The following is a 26,581-nucleotide window of genomic DNA, read 5'->3' as shown; positions in this document are numbered from 1 at the left end:
CGAGATTCCTATCCTGAAAAGCTCCGATGATCCTTTGGTACTTAACTACATTCACTTCTCTGGAAAGACTTACTTCCCATGTTGGACTTCACTAATAAATAACATGTACATTCCTCTTACTGAGTTCTGATTACCTTCTATCATAATTGTTGGGCCTCTCACTCCGGATATGAACTCCACATCCACATGTTCACAGGACCTGTCTCTCTTCATCCTTCTGTGCCCTACCATTAACACAGTGCCTAAGTCACGGTGTGTATTCAATAGATACTCAAAAGAATAATCTCATTTCCTTTCATCATCTCAATGATCCACATAACAAGTATGTGAGGCTCTAGAACTGAGGCACAGAAGGTTTTACAATTTGTAAGTTGACCTGGTAGGGTCAGGCTTAAACTCAGCCTTTTGTTTCCAGAAGGGAAAAAGTGGTGACAACACTATGTCTTTTATAATACTCCAATAATTAATATAGAAAAATTGGGTTAGGTCCTTTTTGAGATGCATTTCCCCATAGCAGGATTGATTTATTTTCCTCTCCCAAGTCTTACCCTGAGTACACTCCAGCAACCCATTCTTTAGGTCCTGCTTCCTCAGGAACTTTACATGAGATATTCTCTTTGAGAAGTGTGTCTTAATTATAAAGTCTCCTTATTCTTTATACCTCGAGTCTTGGTGCTGGTTTTGATTTTGCTCTAGGCCTTGATGTCTAGCTGTGCCATAATCAATAGCTTCCCTCTGAGCCCTGACCCTTCACGTGGTTGCTGAGATCCACCAACTTTCCCAGACACTAAGGACTAGTATTTTCTGGGAAACAACAGCACGCAAGACTTTGAAACCATGGCTTTATCAAGAGCTTATGTGCAGGTGTTCAGCCTGACTTCTGACTATTTGACTGTCTTTCAATGTTGTTCTCCAGCCCGGCTGAAGACCTCAGTCCCCAGTTCCTGGATCCCATCCTAACCTTGGCCTGCTCAATACCAAAATTTCAACTTATTGCCAGAGTTCATTGCCGCACCTGGCATTTCACTTTAGATTTACATCACTTAGAAGTGTGGCTGCCAGGTAACTAGGTATTCTATAATTAGCAGAACATTCTATGATTTTCTATAAAAATTGGATCTAAATAGGTATTATTATAGAATTCCTCATTTAGAATTTATTTTCTAGAATATAAAAGTTGCTATTGCTACTGTATTATATAAATAATATATAGTTTTCTATAGAATTGGCTTTACATGATTCCTGCATGCTGACATTTGTTCCAAGTGAAAAGTAAGCAAAAATAACTCTAGGGCTGTGTTGTCCAATGTGGTAGACACATGCGGCTTTAAGCCTTACAATATGGCCAGCCCTAATTGACTTGTTCTCCAATGTGCATCTGATTTCAAAGGCAATATAAAAATATGGAAAATATAGCTTTCATAATTTTGACATTAGTTATATGTTGAAATAAGAGTATCTTATATATTTTGTTCTAAATATAATTTTTATAAAAATTAATTTCTCCTATTTCTTTTTACTTTTTTAATGTGGAAAACAAAAAGATCTCAAATTACATATGTGGCTTGCATGATTTTCTATCGGACCACACTGCTACACAGGATATGCCTTGTAGCTCTTTAATGTGAGCAAACTACCTATGTATAGATGAAATGGAGTTAGTTCAGAATTCAAAAGCAGGAAAGGCTATACATGGCAGGAGGAACCTCTGCCTTGATTTTAAAATTCATGTTCCTTGTACACACTGACATGCCACCTGCCTTGACAAGCTTTGAAGACCTGGTAATCTCACGAGAAATGAGGCTGAACCAAATGGCATTTGTCCACAGCTCCCCAGATAGTGCCTAACCTCAGAGGTTTAAAATCAATATCGATTTTTGTCATTTATTTTACCCCACGTTTAAATATTCCTTAGATTTATTACCTTTAGGTTTTTGGTTAAGATTCAGTGATGGGTATGGTAATAAGTTATGCAGATATCATTTAATTTATGAACTCTGGAGCTCCAGGGTAGCTTTCAGTTCAAGAAATATATTAACCACATGCATATCACCCTTCATTCTGCGGTGAGGATTTCCAAGCTGGGTCCCTATGGTGCCACTTAATTTATGGTCTGGCCAGGTATGTGGATCTCCATACAATATTTCAATATAAGTTGCTCCAGCTAACTGAGGGGATGAAGACGGGCTTCAAAACACTAGTTGGACAGCTGATGGATTGCTCTCCCATACATTGGCCGCAGCATTAAGTAGCTTTTAAAGCTTGTCAGCGGTTTGGATCTTTTTCTGTTCTGAGAAGCTGCGCACACCGGCCTAGCCAAGCACAATCAGCCATGCTGCAGCAGGCAGAGGGCAGCTCCCAGAGTTACTTACGTTGACAGCCGTAGTGCCAGGAATTTCCCGGCAGACACTCATCACACTTAGGCCCTGTTGTTCCAGTCTTACACTCACAAAATCCTGAGCCATTACAACGATCATGGATTGAGCCCAAAGGGTTACAATAACACTCTGTAGAAACAAGACAACACACAGGCTGGAGACAAGTCTGCATGGCTTATAGGTTATCAACACAGGAGCGTCACTTAAATACATCACTTACTTAAAGAAAGATGTCCATTAATGAAATGCTTCGGCAAGTATGGCTATTTCAGGGCCATTTATTTATTTGCTTAGCCTTCCATGATATCATTTTTATGGTATGGGAGGAAATCAACTGAAAACTTCCACGAAAATAAGACATGCTTTTCACTGATAATAGATCATGATGGAGATTCCATTTGTTAGGGTATTTTTAGATGGTTTAATGAATACCATGAGAAGTTTGTATATCAAGGATAAATCAATATGCCATCAGTGTAAAATGCATTTTAAATTATTCAAATGGGCTTAGCCATTGCACTCAATACTTGAGAACTGCTGAACATTTTAAAACTACAATATGAATGCACTTTGCTCATTCAAAGGTCGTTTTACTTTATGATTTGGGATACTGCTTTAACTTATTCATGTATATACCATTTTGTGATGAGCCTTTAGATGTTGTATTTGCTAGGCATATTAATGCAGCTTTTATGCAGCCTAGATTAACAGTCATGAAAGAAAAATAAACTTTGTAATCTTGAATAAATTTCAAACATAGTTATAATTTAAGATGTACATTTTTCTTGATAATGTCTGCTGGCAGGACAATATGGCTTTGCACAATAAAAGGTAAACAGAGTGTTTTCTGTATTCCTCACACATTCTTATATAGGATATTTTTACTTCTGAAGCTCTATTTTGCTTAAAACTTGAGCGAGCAGTGAATATTCTTTAGGCTTCTTGTATTAGTTGGAAAGGTAGTGGAGGTAGCTTGCAGCTTTTGGGTACTGTGGGCCAAAGTTCTGTTCCTCATTACTCTTTTAATAATTTTGCGGAAGTTATTGTATCTCTCAGTTTCCATTATTTAAAAATGCATATATTAAGTAGTTCCCTTACTAAAAACCAAACAAAACTATGCCATCCAACTAACCAAGAGGAGTTTTGAAAACTTAGTTTAATATAATAAAATTGAGCATCTTAGATTTGCTATGGGGGTTCAGGGTTTAACATTATTGTTGGATCCAGGAGTTTGACTCTAAATTTCTGTCTCAGAGACTGATTAGATAATTTCTTCAAATAAATGTGGAATACCTTAAAAGTATGATTTATTTTATGGTAATTAAGTCAGGTTTTGAGTTCCGCATTCTTATAAAATAAACATTTATATGATGAATAGTTATATATGCAGGTAAAAATAAAACAATAAATTCTAAAATGCTCCCTTCTTGCCTGGCTTAGTTTGTACTTAACAACTAGGGTTTTATTTTAAATTAACATTTCCTATTTTAATATGTGTGTATATATGGAACCTGATTAAAAATATTTTAAAATAGTAATTTTGTGAAAGCTTTTAATGTTTGTCTGTACATAGGCACACTATAAATTTGTACCTATACCAAAACTGTAATTTTTTTAACTGTTTAAAGTGAGTAAGTTGACAATGAATCACCAGCATATTGTAAGCAGAGTTACAGCTGGCCAACGTGAATTCACACGCTTCTCCAGTCAATGAGCCCATGGCCATTAATTAATATAAGGTTTTAGAGAAAAAAAAAAAAAATGTAAACAAAATTAAACAAAACAGTAGAATAGTTAAACCATAATATATCCCAGCCATTGTCATAGAAAATGGTAGTTACGTGTAATGTTACGCAGTCACGAAAATAAAGGACAAGAGGAGTGTGGCCTTCCCTTCACCTTATATAACAAATAATTCCATTTTTTAAAAATATCATTTATGGAATCATGGTCAGTGGTGGATGTTGGGGTAATGGGAAGATCCTTGGAAGATAATATTTTATTCCATGAAGTTAGGAAGAACATGCAGGACTGTTAGATTACAAAGCAACATAAAATACTTTGGGGGGCTTGATTTAAAAGTTATACTAGAATTGATTTATAGGTATTAAATGTGTCTTATGTTTGCTTTATTCTATTTAAGGTACCTCTGATTACCCAATCACAGGTTTCAAGGGGAATTAAAAATAATACACCATAATTTTGAGAAATGCTTAGCAGTAGCTGCTGAATTCTGTTTCATTCTGATGCAAAGCTTGTTAGCAGGATTATTAACAGTGATTACTGAAGGTCACAAACCACAAACCAAGGTCAGATCCTCTGGCTTCCTGCCTAATGCTCAAATTTACATGAAACAGAAGCATGCAAGGATGCCATCTTCATGTAGTTGCTGCATCATCACAGAGTAATTACATGTATCTTTGGAGACATGGCTGTGTTTGGAATTTGTATGAAAAATGGGCAAATTCACCAGTAATCACAAAGCAGCAATCGCTGTGGCAACATGAAAGAGCCAGCTGCATTTTGTATTTGCCATAATATAAAATGATGCAAGTATTTTCAAACATCTATTTCATCACAGAGCCTCCATTTTGTTAAAGAAATGAGTGGTTCCTTTACAGTCAGGGTGGTGAATTTTATTGTCAATTGTTAAAAAATTGGCAGTGTTTTTTTCTTTTGTTTTTAATGTAGACAAGACTTAGATGAAGTTCAAAAGTCTCTAATTTTAGTGCCTTATTCTGTGAAGTGAATATCCCTTCATTTTCATTAGTGCTTTCTATGCAAAATGGTATTACAATTAACTTTCAATTACTTGTGATGTATCCTTTTGAATTTAATACTCAGTTCTGCCTCAAGCCCTTTAGGAAGCTTCAATGTGGAAAATAGTGGATAGGTTCATGCTGTCTTATACAGCAAACCTTAGCAATGGAGCCACAGCTTCCAATGGTCCTGAGAGGCCAAACTCCAGCCTTAGCCTTGTGCACAGGCTGGCCCAATATCACTGCCCTCAGCGCCTTAAGCAGGGTAAGTGAAATCTCCAGCTTTTAAGGAAATTGTTATTAATTCACTGTATGCATGTAAGCACTACAGATAAAAGACTGTACTACCTATCAGTTAGCCAAATTTTTCAATTCATTTTTTAAAAACACTTTTCTCCTTTAGGAAAAGGGCAATAATTTAAGAAATTATGGTAGGTGAGGGAAAAATGTAGCTAATTTTACTTTTTATCTTATCTTATTTTTTTGAGATGGAGTCTCACTCTGTAGCCCAGGCTGGAGTGGAGTGGCAATATTCTCAGCTCACTGTAACCTCCGCCTCTTGGGCTCAAGTGAGTCTCCTGCCTCAGCCTTCTGAGTAGCTGGGATTACAGGCGTAGGCCACCACCCTTGGCTAACTTTTTGTTTTTTATTTTTTTCCGTAAAAACAAGGTCTCACCATGTTGGCCAGGCTGGTCTTGAACTCTTGATCTTAAGTGATCCATGCACCTGGGCCTTCTAAAGTGCTGGGATTACAGGCATGAGCCACCACACCTGGCCTAATGTAACTGACTTTAATAGTACCTAAGAATGCACCTCTTTGTGCTTACTAAGTACTTTACATGATTTCAAGTATAAAATACTAAGTAAAAACAGGATTACCTCAATAAATTGGAATTTTCCAAAAGTTTATAATTTTAATTAGTAAATTTTCTAGAAAGGGAGAAGACAACTCTTCTTGATTTTTAAAAGTAAAAATAAATACAAAATTGTTATTGTTTTTCATATTTCTTCTGTAGTTTATGTGATTTAAAGGACAGATGTTGAATAGACTGTTTTCTAGTCTGTGGATAATCAAATATGGATTTACAACTGAACTATACCTTTTAAAACTGGATAGAAAGAAGCAGATTTGGAGTTCATAGTTTACTTTGGAACTGGAAGAAAGGGCAAATTTCAGAATAATAGAATACTCTGAGTAAAACATATTGTGATATTGTTAAGTTACCTGATAGGAGAAATTTTATGGAATAAAATCTTTCATTTTAAGGCCTTTTTAAGATTGATTTAAAATAATATTAAATATTATAAAACATTTTAATCTTATATATTTTGTAAAAATAATTAGGTTTTTCCCCTGTATTCCTATTTATTTTAGCTTTTCTGTTGTTTACCTATCTATAGCATGACATTTATATATTTTTACAAATGACATTCAGTAAAATGTACCCTGCAATCAAAATTCAGACAACTACTCGTCTTTTGGGTTTCATTAATATCCTCAAATCTTTGTAACTCAAGTGTTATGAAGACAATCGAACTTTTGTTCATAAAGCCAGAGTGGAATTGCTGCTGTCATCCAAAAGGCATACCATGAGTAAAAGTCTGACGAGCTTAGCTTTGCTAATTGTGTCAGTGGTTGAGAGAAAGTGCTTAAGCTTTGAGGTCTAAAACCCTTTGCTGTAAGATTGGGGTCAATCTGCCTTGCTTTCTCAAGGACAAGATAGGGGAAATAATCAGTGTAATACTTACCTTACTGTCTTGTTAACGAGGATGAAATAAACACTAAACAAGACATCTGCAAGCCAGTTCACAGTTGACCAAGTGTTTTCTATGCATTGCATCTGGTCCTCATCTGATTTAGAAGGCTCAAATGACTTACCTATGATACACAGCTATGAGATAGCAAACTGAAATTTGAGCCTAGCTTTCTGGCCTCTAAGTCCAGTACTTTCTCTCCTAATTGACAAATAATAAATACAAAGATGCTTTGAAAAATAGAAAGTACTGTAGACATAAACAGTATTATATATACTTGGCCCAATTTAATTAAAAAACAGCTGTACAGCTATATTTTGTGACACTTGGATCTTGACAATCCAATCAGAGGACAATGATCCCAGAAATACGAATTGGATTTCTTTTCTTGATAAAAAGATTGCTTGTCACTTTGCAGCTTGTGTATACTATTGAATGTATCTCAGTGTGAAAAAGTCTACCTTTAAAATTGGGCACCTATACAGCTACCTATTGGTGTAAGGGCTACACATATGTTTTTCAGAATTTCAAATATATGCATTGCTTCAGCATGAATTATGAAGTGAAATTCCATTTACTGTTTCTTATTTTTCCCTTGGCACCCCCAATTCTTAAAGACATGTGTCACCATGTAAAAGGCAGGAGATTTTCTGGATGGGAAAGACACCTGTTCCTCCCTAGGTGCTAAGAGCAGTAGTCATTGGTAGGGAGGGAAGGGAACGTGCTCAGGGGGCTCTGTGGACTCAGTTTTCCAGGGCTAAGAAAAATTAATTGACTAGAATACTTTTGAGATATTACTCCTCATTTTGGGAGCTGTAGGAAAATTCAATAAATGGAATTTCATTGCTATGGATGAAGAAGTCAGACAAATTTCTACATTTCCAGTTGCTAATTGTTTTCAATTTCAAATAGCAACATTTCTAATCTATCAATACTCGTTGATCACCAATTATTTGCAAGAGTCTGTACCCCAATTTTTGATATCTATAATTAAATCCCGTATAATAAGTTTCTATTTTGAAAGTTGAATGTATAATTTAAGGCTATAAGTTCAGTTCAGAATCATCAGGTTTTAAAATTTCATATAAAAACAAAAATGAAAAGAAAGAAAATTCTTAATTTCTTTAACATGATTTCTGAGATCATCATATTTAAAGCATCAACATAATGGCTCAAAGTATATCCCCCAACTATAATCTCAACCAGTACAAGTGAATTTTAAGCCTACCACAGGATATTCGCTCCATTGAGAAAGTTCATTCTGTCTCAACCATGGTGCAAATCACCAGCCTCTCCACCCTAAATAGCTCCCCATAGCTCAAAAGGCACAGAACAATAGCTGAAATTGTAATGGAACTGACCTATGCACACATTCTCATCGTCCAGTTGTGCAGAAGCATTTCTGAAGTAGCCCAGCCTGCATAACTCACAGTGCTGCCCTCTAGTGTTGTGTTTACAGCTCACGCAAATGACTGTGTTTAGCAGATCGATATAACTGCATCGATTGGAGTGGCCGAAGCATTCACAATCTTGCAAGGAAGAACAGAAATGTATACAAAGTGTATACAATAGCAGAGTAATAGCATACTACATGCTTAGATAAAATGAGGGATGGAGAAAAGACGGTGGAATGGCATTACATACATGTGGTTCAACATGACACATGGTGACAACAGGTGGTTGTGACTAGCATGGAAATAGCATCTGTTTCAAGCAGGATAGAAAGGTCAAACATTCGAAACAGGACTGAAGGTTGTTAATTCTTGGCAGACAAGATGAACAGAAGCATTTGCAGGTGTGCACCTTTTAAAATTTGGGAAGCCTCAGTTTCCAGTGATGCAAAAGTCTATTTTTTGCAGACAGAGAATTTTACTGTCTTTGCACCATTTCCCTCATTTTCTCTTCATCTTTTTAGCCTTAAAAAAGTGGGAGGGGTGTGTGTGAGCACTGAGGGTCTGAGTCCGATCACCATGGCTCCTTCTGCTCTCTGACATCATGCCAAGACAGCAACTCAATAGGGGTTTCATACACATCACGGCAATTTAACAGAGATCTAGACAACGAAACAATTCCTTGTTTTTGTTTTCCTCCAATGCTAAGAGGAGAAGATGACTTTTTAAAGCCTTTCTTCAGACCGAATCTGTATGTGTATGTGTGAGAGAAGACATAAAAGCAGGGAGATCATTTGTGTGAAAACGTGCTCTTAAGATTTCCTCCTTTTCTTATAAGTTTCAAGAACAGTTTGCTACAAAAGAAGCATTAGGCAGCTACTGTAACCCCACATTTCTTTTCCTTGGTCTCTCTAAAATGTTAGAGCTGCCCCTGAGGCTTAGCAGTGACGGTGGTAACGACTAGACAGGGAGATGAAGAAGGAGATGAGAGTAGTTGGGGAAGGTTGGAGGGTGACTAGATTTCTTCTTTCTTGCATCTCAACTAGAGCAAGAAGTTGTAAATCCAATTCAACCTTTGTAAAAGAAATAGTAACGACAAAGTCTCTGTTGATAGAAATAATTACTACAAAAGTGTGAGTGGTAACTAGGTGGGGTATCTATTTTGTCTTCTTGGAATACGAGGGTCAATCTAGCTGGACATTTATAAGAAAGGTCAACCAGGATATTGCTCATTTTGTTTGTTTAAAAATATTTCGTGCATCAATATCTTGCTTTTATTTTATCCCACTAGGAAGCCAAGCACAGTCACTATTTGAACTCATTCATTCATTCTTCATTCATTAATTCATTCATTCATTCAATAAATATTTTCACTGAGTTTGTCTATCTATGTGCCAGGAACTTGGCTAGGTGTTGAGTTACTATTATTTGGCCTATACAAAATTTTGCAAATATTATATTTTGATGATCAGAATAAAAATGAGTAAGTGTTGTCAAGTAAATAATAGTAAGAGATAGCTAACTTTTAAAACTTAAAAAAAATTCATATGCTACCACTCATCAGAAAAGTTCACATTCATTTGTTAGAAAGCTAGCTCCTACAAAAGAAAGCTGAGATCAAGGTCCTGATGGAATGAAATCAAATTGGATCGAAGCAGAGGAGGACACTGGGAATGGCGAAGAGTAGAAGATAAAACCAGAAACAGTATCAGCAACTTTGGGACACCTGTTGCTAAAAGAGAGGCAAGAAAAAAAGGAGGATTCTGAAGCCAAGCCACTCCCTTTATTTGAGGTCAGCTGTATCACCATGTGCACGAACACAGGGAGTGAAGGGTGAGTGTGAGGACAGGAAGAAGTCAGAGGGGAGGTGAGTCTGAGGGTAGGGAGAGTCCTGGGAGAAGGTGGCCTTGAGACTCCAAGGTAGGAGACATTAAGAAAATGCTCAAATAAATTTAGTAGTAGAGGCATGCCAAGTTAACAATAATACTCCAATAATCACAGAGTTACAGATTAACAAATTAAAATCTCTTGGAAAACAACAATCATCTCCCACCAATCCACTGTACCTCTCTGAGTTATGCCTTGTTTATTACGGCATTACTGACTGCCAAGGAAATCAGAAAGCCTTCTAGAGCCTTCTCTGTTTGAGAGTTTGAAATAAAGACAATCTTTCAGGACTAGAACATTTTGAGAGCAGTGGTTGAAGGAAGGAAACCCAATTATCAAACCTAATTGCCTCCCAAGGACTTTTTGAGAACTGCCTGGAATTCCTGAGGAGGGGGAACAATAGCCCTGCCCCTGGGTCCCTTCCTCTCGAAGAGGTCTCTTATTGGCTGTCCTTTTTCAGGTTCTCCAATGCTGGTTGGTTCCTGGTACATCTAATTTAATTAACAGAGCTTTGTTCAAAAGTATCTTTTTATGTGCAAAAAATCATTCTAGGACCTTTCTACAGCTACATAGAAGCTTGTTGCCTGGAAGCTTGCTTAGTAAATAAGACAACATATGCTCAGATAACCAGAAAGAAAATAGCATGTGCTAAGAAAAAATAGGGATGCAAAGCAATCTAAGTAGAAGGAAAACTTCATTTAACATGAGGGGAATTAGAAAAAACGTACTACAGGACTTGCACTCTGAATCTTCCTTAGGGCAGGTAGAGTTTATTAAAACAAAATAAGAAGGAATGAGCATTTTAGGTGAAAGGAATAGAGTGAAGAGTGGGCAAAGGTATGAAGTTGGGGAAATGTAGAGAATAAGGCTAGTGACTTTTCATAGCATAGTTCCTTTGTGGGTCCTAAAGGATCCAGTAGATTCTGCCCCATGGCCAGAACTACATGCTTAACTCCATCTGACAAAGTTTTATCTGAAGGACAAGCCAAATCTGTAAGATACCCAAGTTCAACACTTTAAGGCCCATTCCACGAATCTCCATAGAAATGTTAAATATGATATTATCACTACTATTATCTGAATTTAATGAATAGTACACATTTCTGTGGTGACATTAACTATTTATGGGTCTTGTTTAAAAATTAATGTATTAATTTGATAGGAAAAGTTAAATATTATATAAGAAACCATACTCAGCTAAACACACAATACTATAAATTTATTTCAAATGGTAACTGGACAATTTAAATGTTTTACAAGCATTAAAAGGTTTTATATTCTAGAAAACGGGCTAATGATAACTTGATTCTTTTAAGACTTCTAGTACTCTTCTGAGACTTAGATAAAGCCATCTTCTCTGGCTATAATATATTTGAGAATATAAAATAAGAAACAGATCTTTGAAAGTGATTTGAAAAACATAAGAGTATTATATAAATACAAAGTATTTGAAATATGACTCTTAAACTGCTATATTATTTTTTGGTTTTCTGTTAATTTCCCACTTTTTAATATCTGGTCTTTCCATACAGGCACAGAAGCTATTAAGTATAGCTTGAGCTATGTTATTTTACTAAGATTCTGAAGGGATGATAGTAACAGTCTAATAATTCTTTGATTCTTCAAATCACTGACCTCCCACGTCCTCCCATTTCTTCTTATAAAGTGTAGTATCCATGGTCCAATCCTTATAATCACCTCCTCTATATACTCCCTTGCCCTTCTACCCCCCCAATTATAGAGAAATCTTGATCCTGGTTCAATCTTGATGCTGGTTAAATTCAACTCTCCAGGAAATCCTAGCCAGAGCTATCAGGCAAGAGAAAGAAATAAGAGGCATTCAAATTGGAAAAGAGGAAATACCTGTGTATGCAGCTAACTGAGGAGGTGAAAGATCTTTACGAGGAGAATTACAAAACACTGATGGGATAAATTGTAGACAACACAAATAAATGAAAAAATATCCCATGCTCATGGGTCGAAAGAATTAATGTTGTTAAAAATCACCCATTACCCGAAGCAAATTACAGAGTCAATGGAATTCCTATCAAATTACCAATGTCATTCTTCACAGAATCTGAAAAACCAACCCTAAAGTTCATATGGACACCCCCCCCCAAAAAAAAAGCCCAAATAGCCAAAGCATTTCCAAGCAAAAGAAACAAATCCAGAGGTATCACATTGCCTGACTTCAAATTATCCTACAAGTCTATAGTAACTAAAACAGCATGGTATGGGTACAAAAATAGACAAATAGATTAATGGAACAGAATAGAGAACCCAACAATAAAGCCACATACCTACAACCACCTGACCTATAAAGTGGACAAAACTAAACAATGGGGAGAATAAACACTCTATTCAATTAACAGTGCTGAGAGAACTGGCTAGCAATATACAGAAGAAAGAAACTGAACCCATATCTCACCCTACACAAATATTAGCTCAAGATGGATTAAGGACCTAAATATAAGACCTGAAACCATAAAAATCCTGGAAGAAAACATGGGAAAAACTCTCCTGCGCATCAGCCTAGGCAAAGAATTTATAACAAAGACTCAAAACGCAAATACAACATAAACAAAAATAAAATTAAAAAATGGAACTTAAACTAAAAAGCTTCTGCACAGCAAAATAAATAACAGAACAAACAGACAACTTACAGAATAGGAGAAATATTTAGAAATTATGCCTCTAAAGACTAATATTTAAAATCTATAAGGAACAAACAACTCAACAGGAATAAAACAAACAACAACATTAAAAAATGGGCAAAGGACATGAACAGACATTTATCAAAACATACAAGTAGCCAACAAACACATGGAAAAATGCTCAATATCACTAATCATCAGAGAAATATAAATTAAAATCACACTGAGGTGCCATCTTACACTAGTCAAAATTACTGTAATAAAAAGTCAAAAAGCAACAGATATTGGCATGGATGTAGAGAAAAGGGAATACTCATATGCTGTTGGCAGGAATGTAACTAAGATCAAACTCCACGGAAAACGGTATGGAGATATCTCAAAAAACTAAAAATAGAATTGCCACGTGACCCAGCAATTCTACTACAGGGTATCTACCCAAAGGAACATACATCATAAAAAAGACAACTACCATCGTATGTTTATTGCAGTACCATTTACCATAGCAAAGTCATGAACCTACCCTAAGTGTCCACAAATGGTTGATTGATTAAAGAAAATGTGTATATACCCCATGGAATACGATGTAGACATAAGAAAGAATTAAATGATGTCATTTGCAGCACCATGGATGGAGCTGCAGGCTATTATTCTAAGTGAACTAACAGAGAAGCAGAAAATCAAATATTGCATGTTCTTATATATAAGTAGGGGTTAAAGGGTACACATAGACATAGAGATGGAGAACTAGACTCTGAGCACTCCAAAATGTGGGACATTTAAGAACTGAAAATTACTACTGGGTCCAATGTCTAGTATTTGGGTGATGAGTCTACGAGAAGCCCAATCCCCCACCATTATGCATGTAATACCCATGTAACACACAAGCAGTGTACCCCCTGTGTTGAAATTTTTTTAAAACAATTTAACTTTTCATCTTTTCATGCTCATATTGCCATAGGTAAATGTGGTTAGTTTTTCTCCAACTGTTTAGAAACAAGTCTCATTTGAAGTTCATGACCATAAGCCTCAGTGGGGTCCTTAGAGCTGCCTGGTAAACCTTCCTGAAGCAGTGGGCTTCTGGGCCACCACACTCTCTTAGTTCTCCTCCTTCCCTACCCATCAGTGCTTTTTTCTCTATTTTCCTTTTTGTCCTCATCTCCTCAAATGTTTCAAGCTTTAATCATTGGACCTCTTTGTTCCTTACATTCACACTAGATGTTTTTTACCCAACTCTGTGGTCTATATGTGGGGCATTCCAAAATAGTTATTTCCAGGGTGGACTAACTCCCCTGTTAATTAGTGAGACTCCCTTCAGAGTCATCCATTGTATGCCACTGTCTTCCTAGAATTTCCACTTGGACGTTTTATAAACATCTCAACTTTAACTTGTTCAAAGCTGAGCTCTTGGGTTGCCTTCCTAAACTTGCTACTCATCCAGGCTCCTCTATCTCAGTAAATGACCACTCCATTCCTCCAACTGCTTAGATTACCCCTCTCACCATCTCTACCACCTCTTCCTTAGACATATCATCAACCCATACTTGGATTATTGCCATTGTGCCCAAACTGCTTTTCTGGCCTCAACCCTTGTGATAATGTCATCTCCACATAGCAGACAGAGTGACTCTTTCAAAACTTAAGTGAGGTCATGGCGTCCCTCTGCTCATTATCCTAATGGCTTTACATACTATTCAGAACAAAAGAGATGTTCATTCATTCTTTAGTGACCTGGCCCCTGGCCTTCCTTGAAGGGCTCATTGCTAGTACACTCCTCATAATTCAGGGCACAGTGCCTCCATGTTGTTCTTCAAACATGCCAAGCACTTCCCAGGCCCTATGACTTGCTGGTCTGGAATACCCTCAGACATCTCCATGACTTGCTTCCCCACTTCTTTTTCAAATATCTTCTCAAAGAAGGTTATCTGACCATTTAATCTGAAATAATAGCCCCCACCCACATACCCTAATCCCTCAATTTCCTAATCTTGTTTATATTTTTTCATAGAATTTATAATATTCAAAAAGTATATGCAAAAATAATTTCTTCCCCTCTAGTTGAGTGTAAATATCCAAGGGCAGACTGTGTCTGTTATGTGCTCAATTGTAACTACAGAACTTAAAATATTGCCTGGCATATACTAAGCACTGAGAAAAATATTGTCAAATGAATGAATGAATGAATGAATGAATGATGATCCTAAGGCCCCTTCCTTTGGGGAACAGAGGAAGACACAGAGAAAAGCTATGTTTAAATTCATTCCTTCATCATTCGAATTCCCGAAGAGAATCTGACTATATCCTATATATTAAAGAGTTTAGAAAAACAGTAGCCACAGAACAAGCTGTAACTGAGTTAGTGATTATTTTAGCTGAGAGTTCACTATATGTCTATGAACAGATCAGTTTAGGCAGAGAAAAAGCAGGTTTCAGAAAATTGCTGTGGTTTTATATGGTTTTTAGTCTCAAACTGCATTTCAGACAAGTTTCATTATTGTAGCATAAGCAAGGCTAAAAGGGGCCTTTAGCTTTATGTCTACACAATGTGGCACAACAAACATTGGCAATACATATTTATTGAGAACTACCCTGTACCACGTACAGCCATCATGTACCAGGAGACAAAGGGAATGAAGTCCAGGCCTCCAGAGTCTAGTGCGGGCTTTTTCAACCTTGGCACTATAGTCATTTAGGGCCAAACAACTCTTTGTTGTATGGGACTGTCCTGTGTATTGCAGGCTTTTCAAATGCATCCATGGGCCCTTTACAGACTAGATGACTAGATGTGGTAGCAACCCCCAAACTGTGACAACCAGAAATGTCTCCAGACATTGGCAAATGTCCTCTGGAGGGCAAAATCCACCTACGTCCCCACTGAATACTATTGTTCTGGGGGGAGATAGAAAAAATACTATATACGTGTAATATATGAGATATATTGCAACATAGAAGGCAGTTGTGATAATCAAGTACTTAGTATCTAGCCAGTTAAGAGGAATAAAGGCTAGAGGGTTTTACAAGGGGAAGGGTTCAAAGTTGACTTTCCAGATAAGGAAAGGATCAAGTCTCCTCTAAGGTTTAAAAGTTTCCTTCTGACTGACACTGGCTGGGGAAGACCTGGGCAGATAAAGAGTTCCAGGAAATCAAGAGGTTGGATACAGAGAATGAAAGAAAAGAATGTTACTAAGAGGAGGGGATTCAATACCTCTTTTGCATCTTCTTTCTTTTTCCCCATGTTGCCTATATTATATTAGTAAATTACCTCTGTAAATACACTGAATGTGGCACATTTAGAACAGGTAGATTTTTTTATTTTTGGCCAAATAAGGAAAGCTAATTCAAATCCAGAGCTGATTAAAATTCACTTTAGACATTCGAAAAGGAAGAATTTGAGAAAAAGACTTTAAAGGTGAAGGAATGGGAACTCTAAAAAGAATCTTCCCTTCACTGCATTAAATGCAGTGATTCTGGAAATTAAGAGGCTCTAGCTTTTTCTTTGTCTTTTCCCCAACCACAACGCTGTCTTGCAACCTTACATAGCTGTGGAAGCTCTTCCACACATATCATTTGATGATGATGTGAATTTGTCTATAGTAAGTCTACTTCGTTGGGTAGCTTTCCCCTGCCTCCAGGGTTGTGTCTGGACCTCACTGGTGCTGTGTCCTCAAGAAGCTAGAGATGCAGGGTCAAATTCCAGGTTCAGAGGCCTCTTGTGTGTCTAGCACACTTGACATGACAGAAAGGAGATGAACTTTGTACGTGCTTTTTCCTTCCTTTCCCCTTCACCTCCTTTGTTTCCTTCCATATGGCATCCCTATGGTGGCTTCAGTGACTGCCTGCATGTCACACCACGTGCCTAGATTGGTTTGTTACCCTCTGAGCCTGCATCTGCTTTTCTCAAACAAGACTTATTTCCCCAAATTTCAAACCCAATTGTGTTCCCCTAAACCCAAATTGGCATCTTCTACATTCCACGGTTAAAAGCACATTTGAGAAAAATTTGAGACATGGTTTAAATACTCTTGGTTTCTCTTTTCCCATTTTCTGAGCAGCTTCCACTTTTTCTCTGTATGTCACGGAAGGACAAATTCAACATTGATTAAAATCTGGAAAATAACTAAATTCAATAAGGAATAGGAAATCATTATGGTCATTTTCACCAAATGGGTCAAACTAAGTTCAGATTTTATTAATAAATATATTTCTTTGTAAGAGGTGTTTTATGAAAAAGCAAAAATACAAAACCAGAAAGTGACATATGCCCAACAGTCAAGGGTGGAAAACAAGACACACTTGTTACACAAGACATTTAAAGAAAAAAAAATGGAGAAATAAAAACATAAATCTTTATGTTTCCTGAAAAATCTTCATTCTGTGAAAGACAGATGCTAGCTGGAATGGGCCATTCATGAGTCACAGATGAGCACTGCTCACTTTCATTTAAAGAAAGTAATATAACTATTATTTTTGGATCATAAACAACACTTAATCCATTGCAGATTTCACTTGTGTTTTTCGGGTTATTCAAAACAATTTTTTGGAAGCATAAATTCCAAGGTGTTTTATCTGTCACAAAGTGAAATGGACACCATACATGGAACCTGCCATTCTGGTCTCATGAAAAGTAGCCTTGAAACTCACTGTAAGTGGGTTTCCTTGTTTTCAATGCAAATGAGTATCCATGTTAGTGCTCTCACATTCATGGTCTAAACAGGTACCTCAATCATTTTTATTCTTATTCACACATTAATCTTTCAGAAAACAAATGTTGTAGCACTTTTAATTGTAGTCAAGTTTCTGAGTGAAGCATTTTTTTTCTTACAAATGATTCTCGGTACTATTCGATGCATTGATTGTTATCAGTCAACATGCCTCACCAATAAGCTGATGGGTACACTTCACAGATATTCCAGATTCATACAGTGCAAAGTTTCACAACACATAACACCATGAAATCACTGTATGAATCCAAGAATTCCTACCTCTCTTGTGGTTTGCAACTTGAACAGAAGAAACTGTTGACAAAGCTAATTTGGGAGCAACTGGATAGGTTTAAAAGAATGAACAATAAATTAGAAACAATAGTGAAACGTTCAAACTGTAATAACTTATCACCAACCCACTTGAAAAGTAGCCCTAAATTAAGAGATTATTTGTATCTGTTGTTTCTGGGAATTTGTTTCAATCACAGGGTAAGGCTTGCATTTGGCTGAAAATGGTTCAACATTGTCAGTAATACAATTTTGAAGTTTTCTTTTCAGAGGCAAAAATTATTACCATTTAAATCGAGAATCCAGTGAAGCAAGGATCATTCCCATAACAATATGGATAGTAGGATCCCCTACTGTCAATTTAAAAAAATAGTAGTTGTGTTGTCAGTTGACATTATCATTGCCTCGGTTCACCATGACATTCTATGTCATCCTAAAGTAGTCTACATATATACCATTAGGCTATTCTTGTTGAACTCATTAGATACCCTAGAACATAGTCAGTCCCAATAGTCAGCCATTCAGCAGCGTTTGGGCCTAGGTCTCAGAGTCACCTTGAACATGTGTACCTTTGTCTTTAAAAGTTGTAGTCTTTTCAGCATTTATCACCTTTTTGATGATATCAGCTTGTTAATGGTAGGGTTTTCTCTCTATTTTTGCCTGCCATTTCTTCTTCAATTATTCATAAAGAGTTGTTTGTGAAAATAGCCAAAACAGAATAGAGCCTGATATTCTCTGCAGATGCAGACAAGATAAATTATGGCTGCAGAGAACTGGCCTCTGCTACAAAGTGCACCTTTTGCTAAAATTTCAACGTTTAAGCACTTTGTTCAACTGTGCCGCTTCTCAATAGATTCATTTGAACTCATTATCCACATTCTAAGAAAGTACAATTGGTATGACATTAAGATATTTCTGAAAGTGTTTTGTCCTGTGACACTCAAAGAAAACACAGCAAAATAATTAAATGGGCCTACTTCAGGTTTTGAACAATGCATAATCTTGTTCAGCTCAAAACTCACTGTGGAGAAGTGTTGTCTTAGAGCCTGTGTTGTATAAACTGTGGACTATGAAATTCAATAGGAAATGCTGAGTGACATTTCACTGAAGATGCTGTCACTGAACTTGCCAAGGAATAAAGCCAGTAAACCTCTTCTGATTCCTCACAGAATTAAACTAATAGGGGTGAGCTCGATCTGTATTTCCTCTTTCATATATATGTGCAGAAACTTGAAAAAATTCATTTGGAGCAGATGATTAAGATAATTCTATTTGCTGGTAATATATGTATCTAGGACAGTCTAGATTTCATCACGCTGATCAAGGACTGAAAATGCAGCCCTTCCAATTTGACTCCTCAACAAATTGCTAATATATTTTGTTTTGCTTAGCAGCTATTTCCTGGTTCCTCCTTTTGCTCATTTCCTCTTCCATCTGTATTCATTAGAGTTTAAAAGGAACATCCTGTATATAACTAAGGAAGATGGAAGCTAAAGATGTGCCTTTTTTTTTTTTTTTTTTGTAGAAGGAAGAAGGCAAAAGAATACAATCTTATATTAAAAGAAATTCCCATTTATACATGATTATATATATCATAGGGCAGATGTTAATATGAATTTAACATGACACTGTGGCTTATGAAGTTTATTGCTCAGCTTTTAAAAGTTCTCTTTCTTCCTGCACAGTCACATTTCTATCAGTCTTGTTTTCTTGTTTTTTTCTTTTTTTTTCTTTTTTGACATTAGGAGTCAGAAAATAATTACTGCTTTAAGGACAGAGAGCAGATTGCTCTAATGCTGGAACACATGAATGTTAATTGATAAAGAAGATAAAAGGAAAAGTTCCAACAAGGAAAATTTACTGTGATACGAAAGAGAGAGAGATACACACACATACGCAAACAGAGAGAGAGGGAAAGAGAGAGACAGGAGGGAGGAAGTAGGGAGGGGGGGAGAGACAGGGAACAAGAAAGAGTATGTGAGAGAGGGTCAAGGAAGGGTAGAAGAGAGGAGGAGGGAGGGAAAGAGACAGGGAGCTTGCTCCAGATTTTGGCCACTCAATGTGGAGCAATAGTCAGAGAAAACATCTTTCAGGTGTCACAATACTACCTCTATGTATTTTTCCAGATCCTCAGTACAACTGAGGTACTAGTTGGTTGACTTAAGAGGAAGACATTGAAAGGATGCCTGTACCACTCACCCGTTTTTTAGTCTCGTCTGTACTCCACACTGTGGTGGCAACAGAAGTCTAGATTTCTCTTGGGACTGACTGACCTTCAGTGTAATCTAGTAAAGATTAAAGCTAAAAAGCTTCCATGCCATCTAATTTTCCCCCTCATCTTTCACTCTAATATTTTTGGGACACTCTTCATATTAGAAAAAAGATTGAATTATGATTCTTTCAAAGACATGGCATTCATGATAATGCTCTTATTTTGTGCTAAAAATGGCATATAGGATTTTCCCCCAAACATGTGGGATTTTATATCAGTAGGAATTTTACATGCTCCTACCTTGTTTTGGGTTAGGAACCTCAAGGGAAGAAATATTCGGCCATATCCTATTAAACTTTGGAGGAGCTGCATGCATCAGGAAAAATCAGGGTATGTTATTTTCATCTATAATGTCATTTGGTTTAAACAGAAAATGATATGGACAAAGACACAAATCACACATCTGCTCTTTAACTTGGCTGTGATACGCTTAAACAAAACATGACTCTCACATCAAACAAGAGCAAGCAATTCATGATTCCCAAAACATTGAATGGACATTAAATATATAGCTACTTCCTCACTAAAGCTACACGTTTTCTTTTAAAATAAGGTAGAGTGTTCTTACACGCACACAAAAATACAAATAAGGACTTCAGCAATCCAAACCATTATGTAAAGCTGGTGCCTGAAACTAGGAGATAACACTGAAGAAATAATCTCTCACTTGAGGATTCCACTCGCCTTAATTTATATTTACAGATATGAACTGGTTGCATTAGTCTTTCATGGTCGATTCTTTGGAGTATGTTTTAAGTGTGAGCCATTATCTCGGAAAAGGAGTGGGTATATTTCCTGTTTTTGTATGTGTAATTTCTCAGAAAAGGAAAGAGGGATAACTGGTGGTTTTGGTTTATGGAGAAAAGTCCAAGATGCTTCCAATTGTATCTAAGGTTTGTATGTATGAGTGTGTATATGTTTTCACGATGTCTTTACCTCAAAATATGTTTCTAGAGTTATTGGTTCCAATGCAGAAATAACTGAAAACATTAATTAATTTAAGAATTTGTATTATTTATGTCTTGGTATTACTTGTGTCTTTCAGTTATGGAAGGCAGAACAGCCAGGCTAGGATTTAGTTTTTAAACTGTTTTTGTGAAGGTGCCTAGGGCATGACTATTAAAGCAGCTATTTTTTCTTAAATTTTATTTATTTATTTATTGTTATTTTTTTTAAAAAAGAGACAGGGTTTCACCATGTTGGCCAGGCTGGTCTTGAACTTCTGACATCGTGATCCACTGGCCTCGGCCTCCCAAAATGTTGGGATTACAGGTGTGCACCACTGCACCCGGCTAAAGCAGCTATTTTATGATTAAAATCTTATCATCTATTGAGTCCAGCCTCAAAACCACCTGTCTTATGTTGTTCTTTGGTACCACCCAAGTCCATAAGGACGGCTCTTGCCTCTCAACTCCTGTAACCTGTTACTTTCCATGCTCCCGCCTTCTCACCGATATGTGGACAGGCATGAGTTTTAATATTGCTAGTTAAAATTTTATAGGTCGATTTCTCATCTCTCTAATTGGATTGGATCTCTTTGAAGAAGGGCAAAGCCTTGCAGAGTGCTTCAGTAAATATCTGATAATTGAGAAATAAATATCAAGTGGTTAGGCTACTGTAAACAGGTATTATCATACTGCCTCCTCCATAATAGATTATCACGGGTTCTTCCAAGACAAGAGACCTGAACTTTAACTTTGCTTTTTAAAGCAAAGTTAAAAAGCTGATCTGATGGAGCCAACAGAGCAATTGCTCTGTTTCACGCTGTTCTCATACATATATCCACAAAGGCGAAGGAAATCTTGATGATGAACATTTATGAATAAAGAAAGAATGTAATAATTTTATGCATCTGTACGCAGGTGTTACTAAATAAATAAATATTTAGTAATAGGTGGGCAAAATATGCAAGTTACTGACTGAATGTTGCTTTTCATCTGAGCACTTTGATGATGGGTAGATATTGAATTAATAGGACAAGCCTACTTGATCTGTGATGATCAGCTTTGAAAAACTATTAAATTTGTGTTTCGAGGAAATTAATATTGTCTGTATTCCCAGAAACTGTTTATTTAATAAAGCTTTCAAAGTATTGGTGCTGTTTTACATAAATGTATTTATATTATTGCATCAGATTAAGACAATCTTAGTTTGGTGAACTAGCTCTCTCCATCTTTTTCTGTACAGAGACAAATACAGGGAATAAGTGGGGGTGAAGTTTGCAAGCCTAATGTTAAGTATTTAGTGACTTGTTTGTCATAATGAAATGCAAGTACTACTATAATTTATTATTTTGTTATTGAGCTTTGCCAAGAAATTTAAGTAAAGATAATAACTTTATATTAAATCAATTTTAGAAATGAGTTCTGAAAAATAACACTATAAACTTTATTTCATATTCTAATATTTTAAATATTTGTCTGTGCCTGTATTTTAGTATAACTCCTTTCTTAGTGTTTTATGATTTATTTTCCTCCAGAATGCCAAGTTTCCAGATTATGGATCTTCTTATATGTATTTAAAAAATTAACATAGGTCATTCTACTCTCAATTTGCTGAGACTTCCTGACCTGTATGGAATTATCAAGATAGACACCTCACTTACAATCTGTTGCTACTGAGAATATAATTTTCTTCTGTACTGTGTACCTAAAATAAGCCTTTCCTTTGTGTTTGCCTGAGAATATAATTAGAATTTTTTTTCAAATAATTTTCATTATGTAGAATGCCCAACCTCCCTGAATTACTAAAACACAGAACCATCTGCAGGCATCATATGAAAATCCTGATCAAATCGATATATATCTCCAGTGGAACAAAATTTTATGTGTTCTGCATTTTCCTTGGAAGGAAAAATGTTATCCTATAAAAATCAATATTGAAATCTGTGGCCTCTAAACTCCTATAGTGTTTTACTGACTTCACATATACATTTTAATATTTGGCCTTCATGAGATTTTTTTTGAGTTAATATTTCATCTTAATTTTTTAAATATATTTTGTTTTATAATTACACCAGCAACTTAAAATTAGCCGATTATTCTCTGAGTAATTTTACTTTTTATTCTAAGATTTTGGCCTGTACTAAATGCTCAACAAATATTACTAACATTTAATTCCCAGAATTAAATCAGGCATATTAGAGGCTACTTTAATAGTATGATTGAGACTAATTCTATCTTATCACATCCAATTCCAATAAAAGTTTTTGAATAACATGAAGCTTCTGAGACTTCTTAGTGAAAAAAATTCTTAGCAATAGAAAAAAATTATAATACATCAACAATATTCGTACTGCTTCTTTATATGAACTGTTATAGAACGTATTAATTTTTTTCACAAATCAACTAAGGAAAATCTTTGGGTCAATATGAGTGTCTCAGAGTGGTAGTTTGTTATAAGGCAAAGGGCACTGGGATTCAGAAGATGCAAGGTCTGATCCGCGTTCCGCCACTGAGGAGCTACCTGGCTGTTAATTTCTCTGGATTTTACTTCCCTTAGCTGTAAAACAAGAATGCTGGATAAGAGACTTCTTAGGTTTCTCTCAGCTGACATGTTCCGTCACTCCAGTGGTTTTTCTCATGGCCTGGCAGCATCATATTAAAGTTCATGGAAAGATGATGCCTGTTGATATGAGGCATATGCCCTTTGGAGATTCTAGTGGATTAAGAATTCTTTGTGTGATGAGAAAATTATCCCTACATACCTTGACTATGGACTTTTTGACTGTTAGTGAAACCCAAACTGAATTGAGAAATTATTATAAGGGTGAGGGGAAGGATCACTACATGCTTATAAATGACAAATCATTGAGGAATAGCTTTTTATGGAAATCACTTCTTCTTAAGGATGCTGGTTCCATACCTTTGGGAAAATTAACAGAATTTGTCTTGAGGATATCTCAGATCAAGGCTCCAAAGACTATGTCTACATATTTAGTATGGAGACCAAAATCATTTATTCCACAACTGCCTCCTTTAAAAATAAAACAATTGAAATGTCTCAGTTGCTATTATTAGTCTGAATTTTCAGATTGTATCTGTGGGAAAGCCTAGAAAATAATCTATTTAGGGTAAATTTATTTAAGATATGGTGCTGTCAGTAAAGCTTAGTCTGGATTAGAAGCCCAGTTCTACCACTTGGACAAGTTCCTTAACTTCATTGTGCCTGGCTTTTCTCATCTGCAAAACAGAATAATGACACTATCTGTTACTTGCTGTTGTCAAGACAGAAGGAGTTAATATTTGCTTGGCATCATAGTGGGCATTCAATAAATGTTAGTTCATTCTATTTGTGGTTGCTATTGTGAATACAAATCAGATTACTGTACTATAAACAATTGTTACTGACTAGGAGTAGGAAAAATAATGTCTTCCCCTATTTTTTTCAATGTTAATTGTGCTTAAAGCAAGTTATTCTGATAAGTTGAAAGGATCCCTTAAGATACAGCTTACTTTAGAGAATAATCCAATTATAGGGCCTTTATCAAATACTATTATTCAGAAAGCAATACAAATTATTTTATAACACTGTGTAAAAATATTTGATTTTTAACCTTTAAAAATAAGAAAATGGTAATTTCTACATTTCTTTTGGTTTAGAAGTACGTCAGCTTAGAATATGAATGAAATAGGTAGTTTCTCCAATTTTTTTTAAGAACTTACCCCTAAAACTGTTACATGACAATTTAGTTGTGGCACTTGAAATCAATTTTTATGAATGAGAAAAATTGAGATTTTGGTTATAAAAATGGGACTCTGGAAGGAAATATTTTCCTCTTCTGCACCCAAGGAAAGCTCTCTGCATTGTAAGTTGAAGAAAACTGTGATAGAATTGCTAAACCTGACTGTCTAGGGCTGATGTAACACTGAGTCAAGCTACAAAGCAAGTTTGAAGCAGAAAACTAAAGACAGTTTATTGACATCAAGAAAGCTTTAGGGGTAGAATTGCTTTAGAATATTAAGTTGTCTTCTATCACACATGGCATTTATGGAGCAGCTTTCAAGTCACTTTGTGGATGGCCTTTAAGGACATTGTAAAATGTAACTTTCCAATTAAGGAGAAAGTTTTCTGATTTTTTTCTAGTATTTTCTACCACTTAATAGCTCGTATTTTTAGTTTAATTTATATAAATGAGGTGAATTCTAATGTCATGGTAGAATGAAAAAAGTCCTAGTTTGGAAATTGGACATTGAGCTGGAATTCTGGCTAGGTCATTATTCAGATTCTTTAGGCAATTCATTTAAGACTTGGTTGCTGGTCTGAAAATGATGAAGTGGGTGAGTTGCTTTTTTATTAAGCTTTCTAACAATACTAATGCTTACATGATTTTTTATTCTAAAATATGGCAACCTGTGAGAAACAGGGTACCACCATGATATGGTATGCCACTGCTGAGAGGATGTTAGTGAAACTTCCTTTAACATTCTCCTTCCCTGGCATATGAAGAAAACATCTGGTGGAGATAAAATTACAAGGTCCCTTTGGGTTTATATAGTCACTGCTGCCATTCTTCAGGAAATCTGGAAAGCTGCATTTTTTTTTTTTTTTTTTTTTTTTACTTAAAAAATTTTTTAGGCACACACCACATTTGGGATGGAAATAACATTATTGATCCCTAGAAAGAAATCCACAGGAAACTCTAAAGTTCTACAGGAGAAATCCCTAGAGCCTTGGAGGTAATGTTAACATCCTCACAGCAACTCCCTACTCTCAGAAATACAGCATCATTAGACAATGGGGAAAACAGAGGTTAGTGTGATAGTAGCAGAGTTCTCCTTGAGATAGCATACGGAATTTTATTTTGTTATAAGCAGCTACCTTGATGAAGAAAAATTTTTGGTTTACTGGTACAGAGTATGTATAATCATGCTTCCACAATTTGCATAGCTAATTTCATGAACTGTTTCATGTTCTATAAAATATCTGACATCTATACATTTTCCCTGTTCCTTAATGTAATAAGAAAGTTTGGTGGTGGAGGAATAGCATATTTTGAAAGGGGCAGGTCACAGTTCTCCATCCCTGTACTCAGACACCATGCTTGTAAGTTTTCCAGCTGACAACACAATAAGGAATTCCAAAATGAGCTCTGACTTTTCTCCAGGACTCTACAGTTCCCTGCATAGAGAGGGGTCAATTAGGGACCAACAGGTCTTCTAAGGCACAGTGTAATGGATTGGAAAAAGTCTAGGGTAGGAGTCAATAAATCTAGAATTTTTCTTTTATAATCTCTTCCACTTGGTATAATGCTAAGAGTGTGGCCTTTGCAGTCAGATAGGCATTCCTGGCTGTACCGCAGTGGGCAAGTTATGTGGCCACTCTAAATCTCAGAGTCACCATTTGTAAAATAGAATTCTGCAGACATGTGGTAACATCTCCCTACAATCACTTTTACCAGGCAGTGGAGTGGCTAGTTGGACAGCTCTCCATTGATAGTCCAAGAAGACTTCAATTGATACATCCCTGAAGTAACTGGCACAGTGTAGGAATTCACA

The 26,581-nt window shown here is 36.1% G+C and overlaps 1 protein-coding gene across 9 annotated transcripts in view; it reads right to left on the bottom strand.

Annotated features, from left to right (window-relative positions):
- NTNG1 (netrin G1) overlaps positions 1–26,581 on the bottom strand; it is a 376,597-nt gene that overhangs the window by 43,930 nt on the left and 306,086 nt on the right. For 3 of the 9 annotated variants that reach the window (XM_032262858.1, XM_032262856.1, XM_032262857.1), the window contains exons 6-9: positions 20,325–20,390; positions 17,804–17,863; positions 8,254–8,421; positions 2,373–2,507 (exon numbers count right to left, since the gene is read on the bottom strand). The exons of 1 other annotated variant lie outside the window; for it this stretch is intronic. In XM_032262858.1, coding sequence (XP_032118749.1) covers positions 2,373–2,507; positions 8,254–8,421; positions 17,804–17,863; positions 20,325–20,390 — 429 coding nt within the window. The remainder of the gene's footprint in view (positions 1–2,372; positions 2,508–8,253; positions 8,422–17,803; positions 17,864–20,324; positions 20,391–26,581) is intronic. 5 more of the 9 variants (XM_032262861.1, XM_032262863.1, XM_032262862.1 and 2 more) reach the window with 5 other exon arrangements.

The sequence above is a fragment of the Sapajus apella genome, unplaced genomic scaffold, assembly GCF_009761245.1.
Source record: "Sapajus apella isolate SASKATOON/1434 unplaced genomic scaffold, GSC_monkey_1.0 scaffold131, whole genome shotgun sequence".
Lineage (NCBI taxonomy): Eukaryota > Metazoa > Chordata > Mammalia > Primates > Cebidae > Sapajus > Sapajus apella.
Note: the sequence above shows the minus strand (reverse complement) of the source record. Positions and strands in the feature narration are given on the sequence as shown.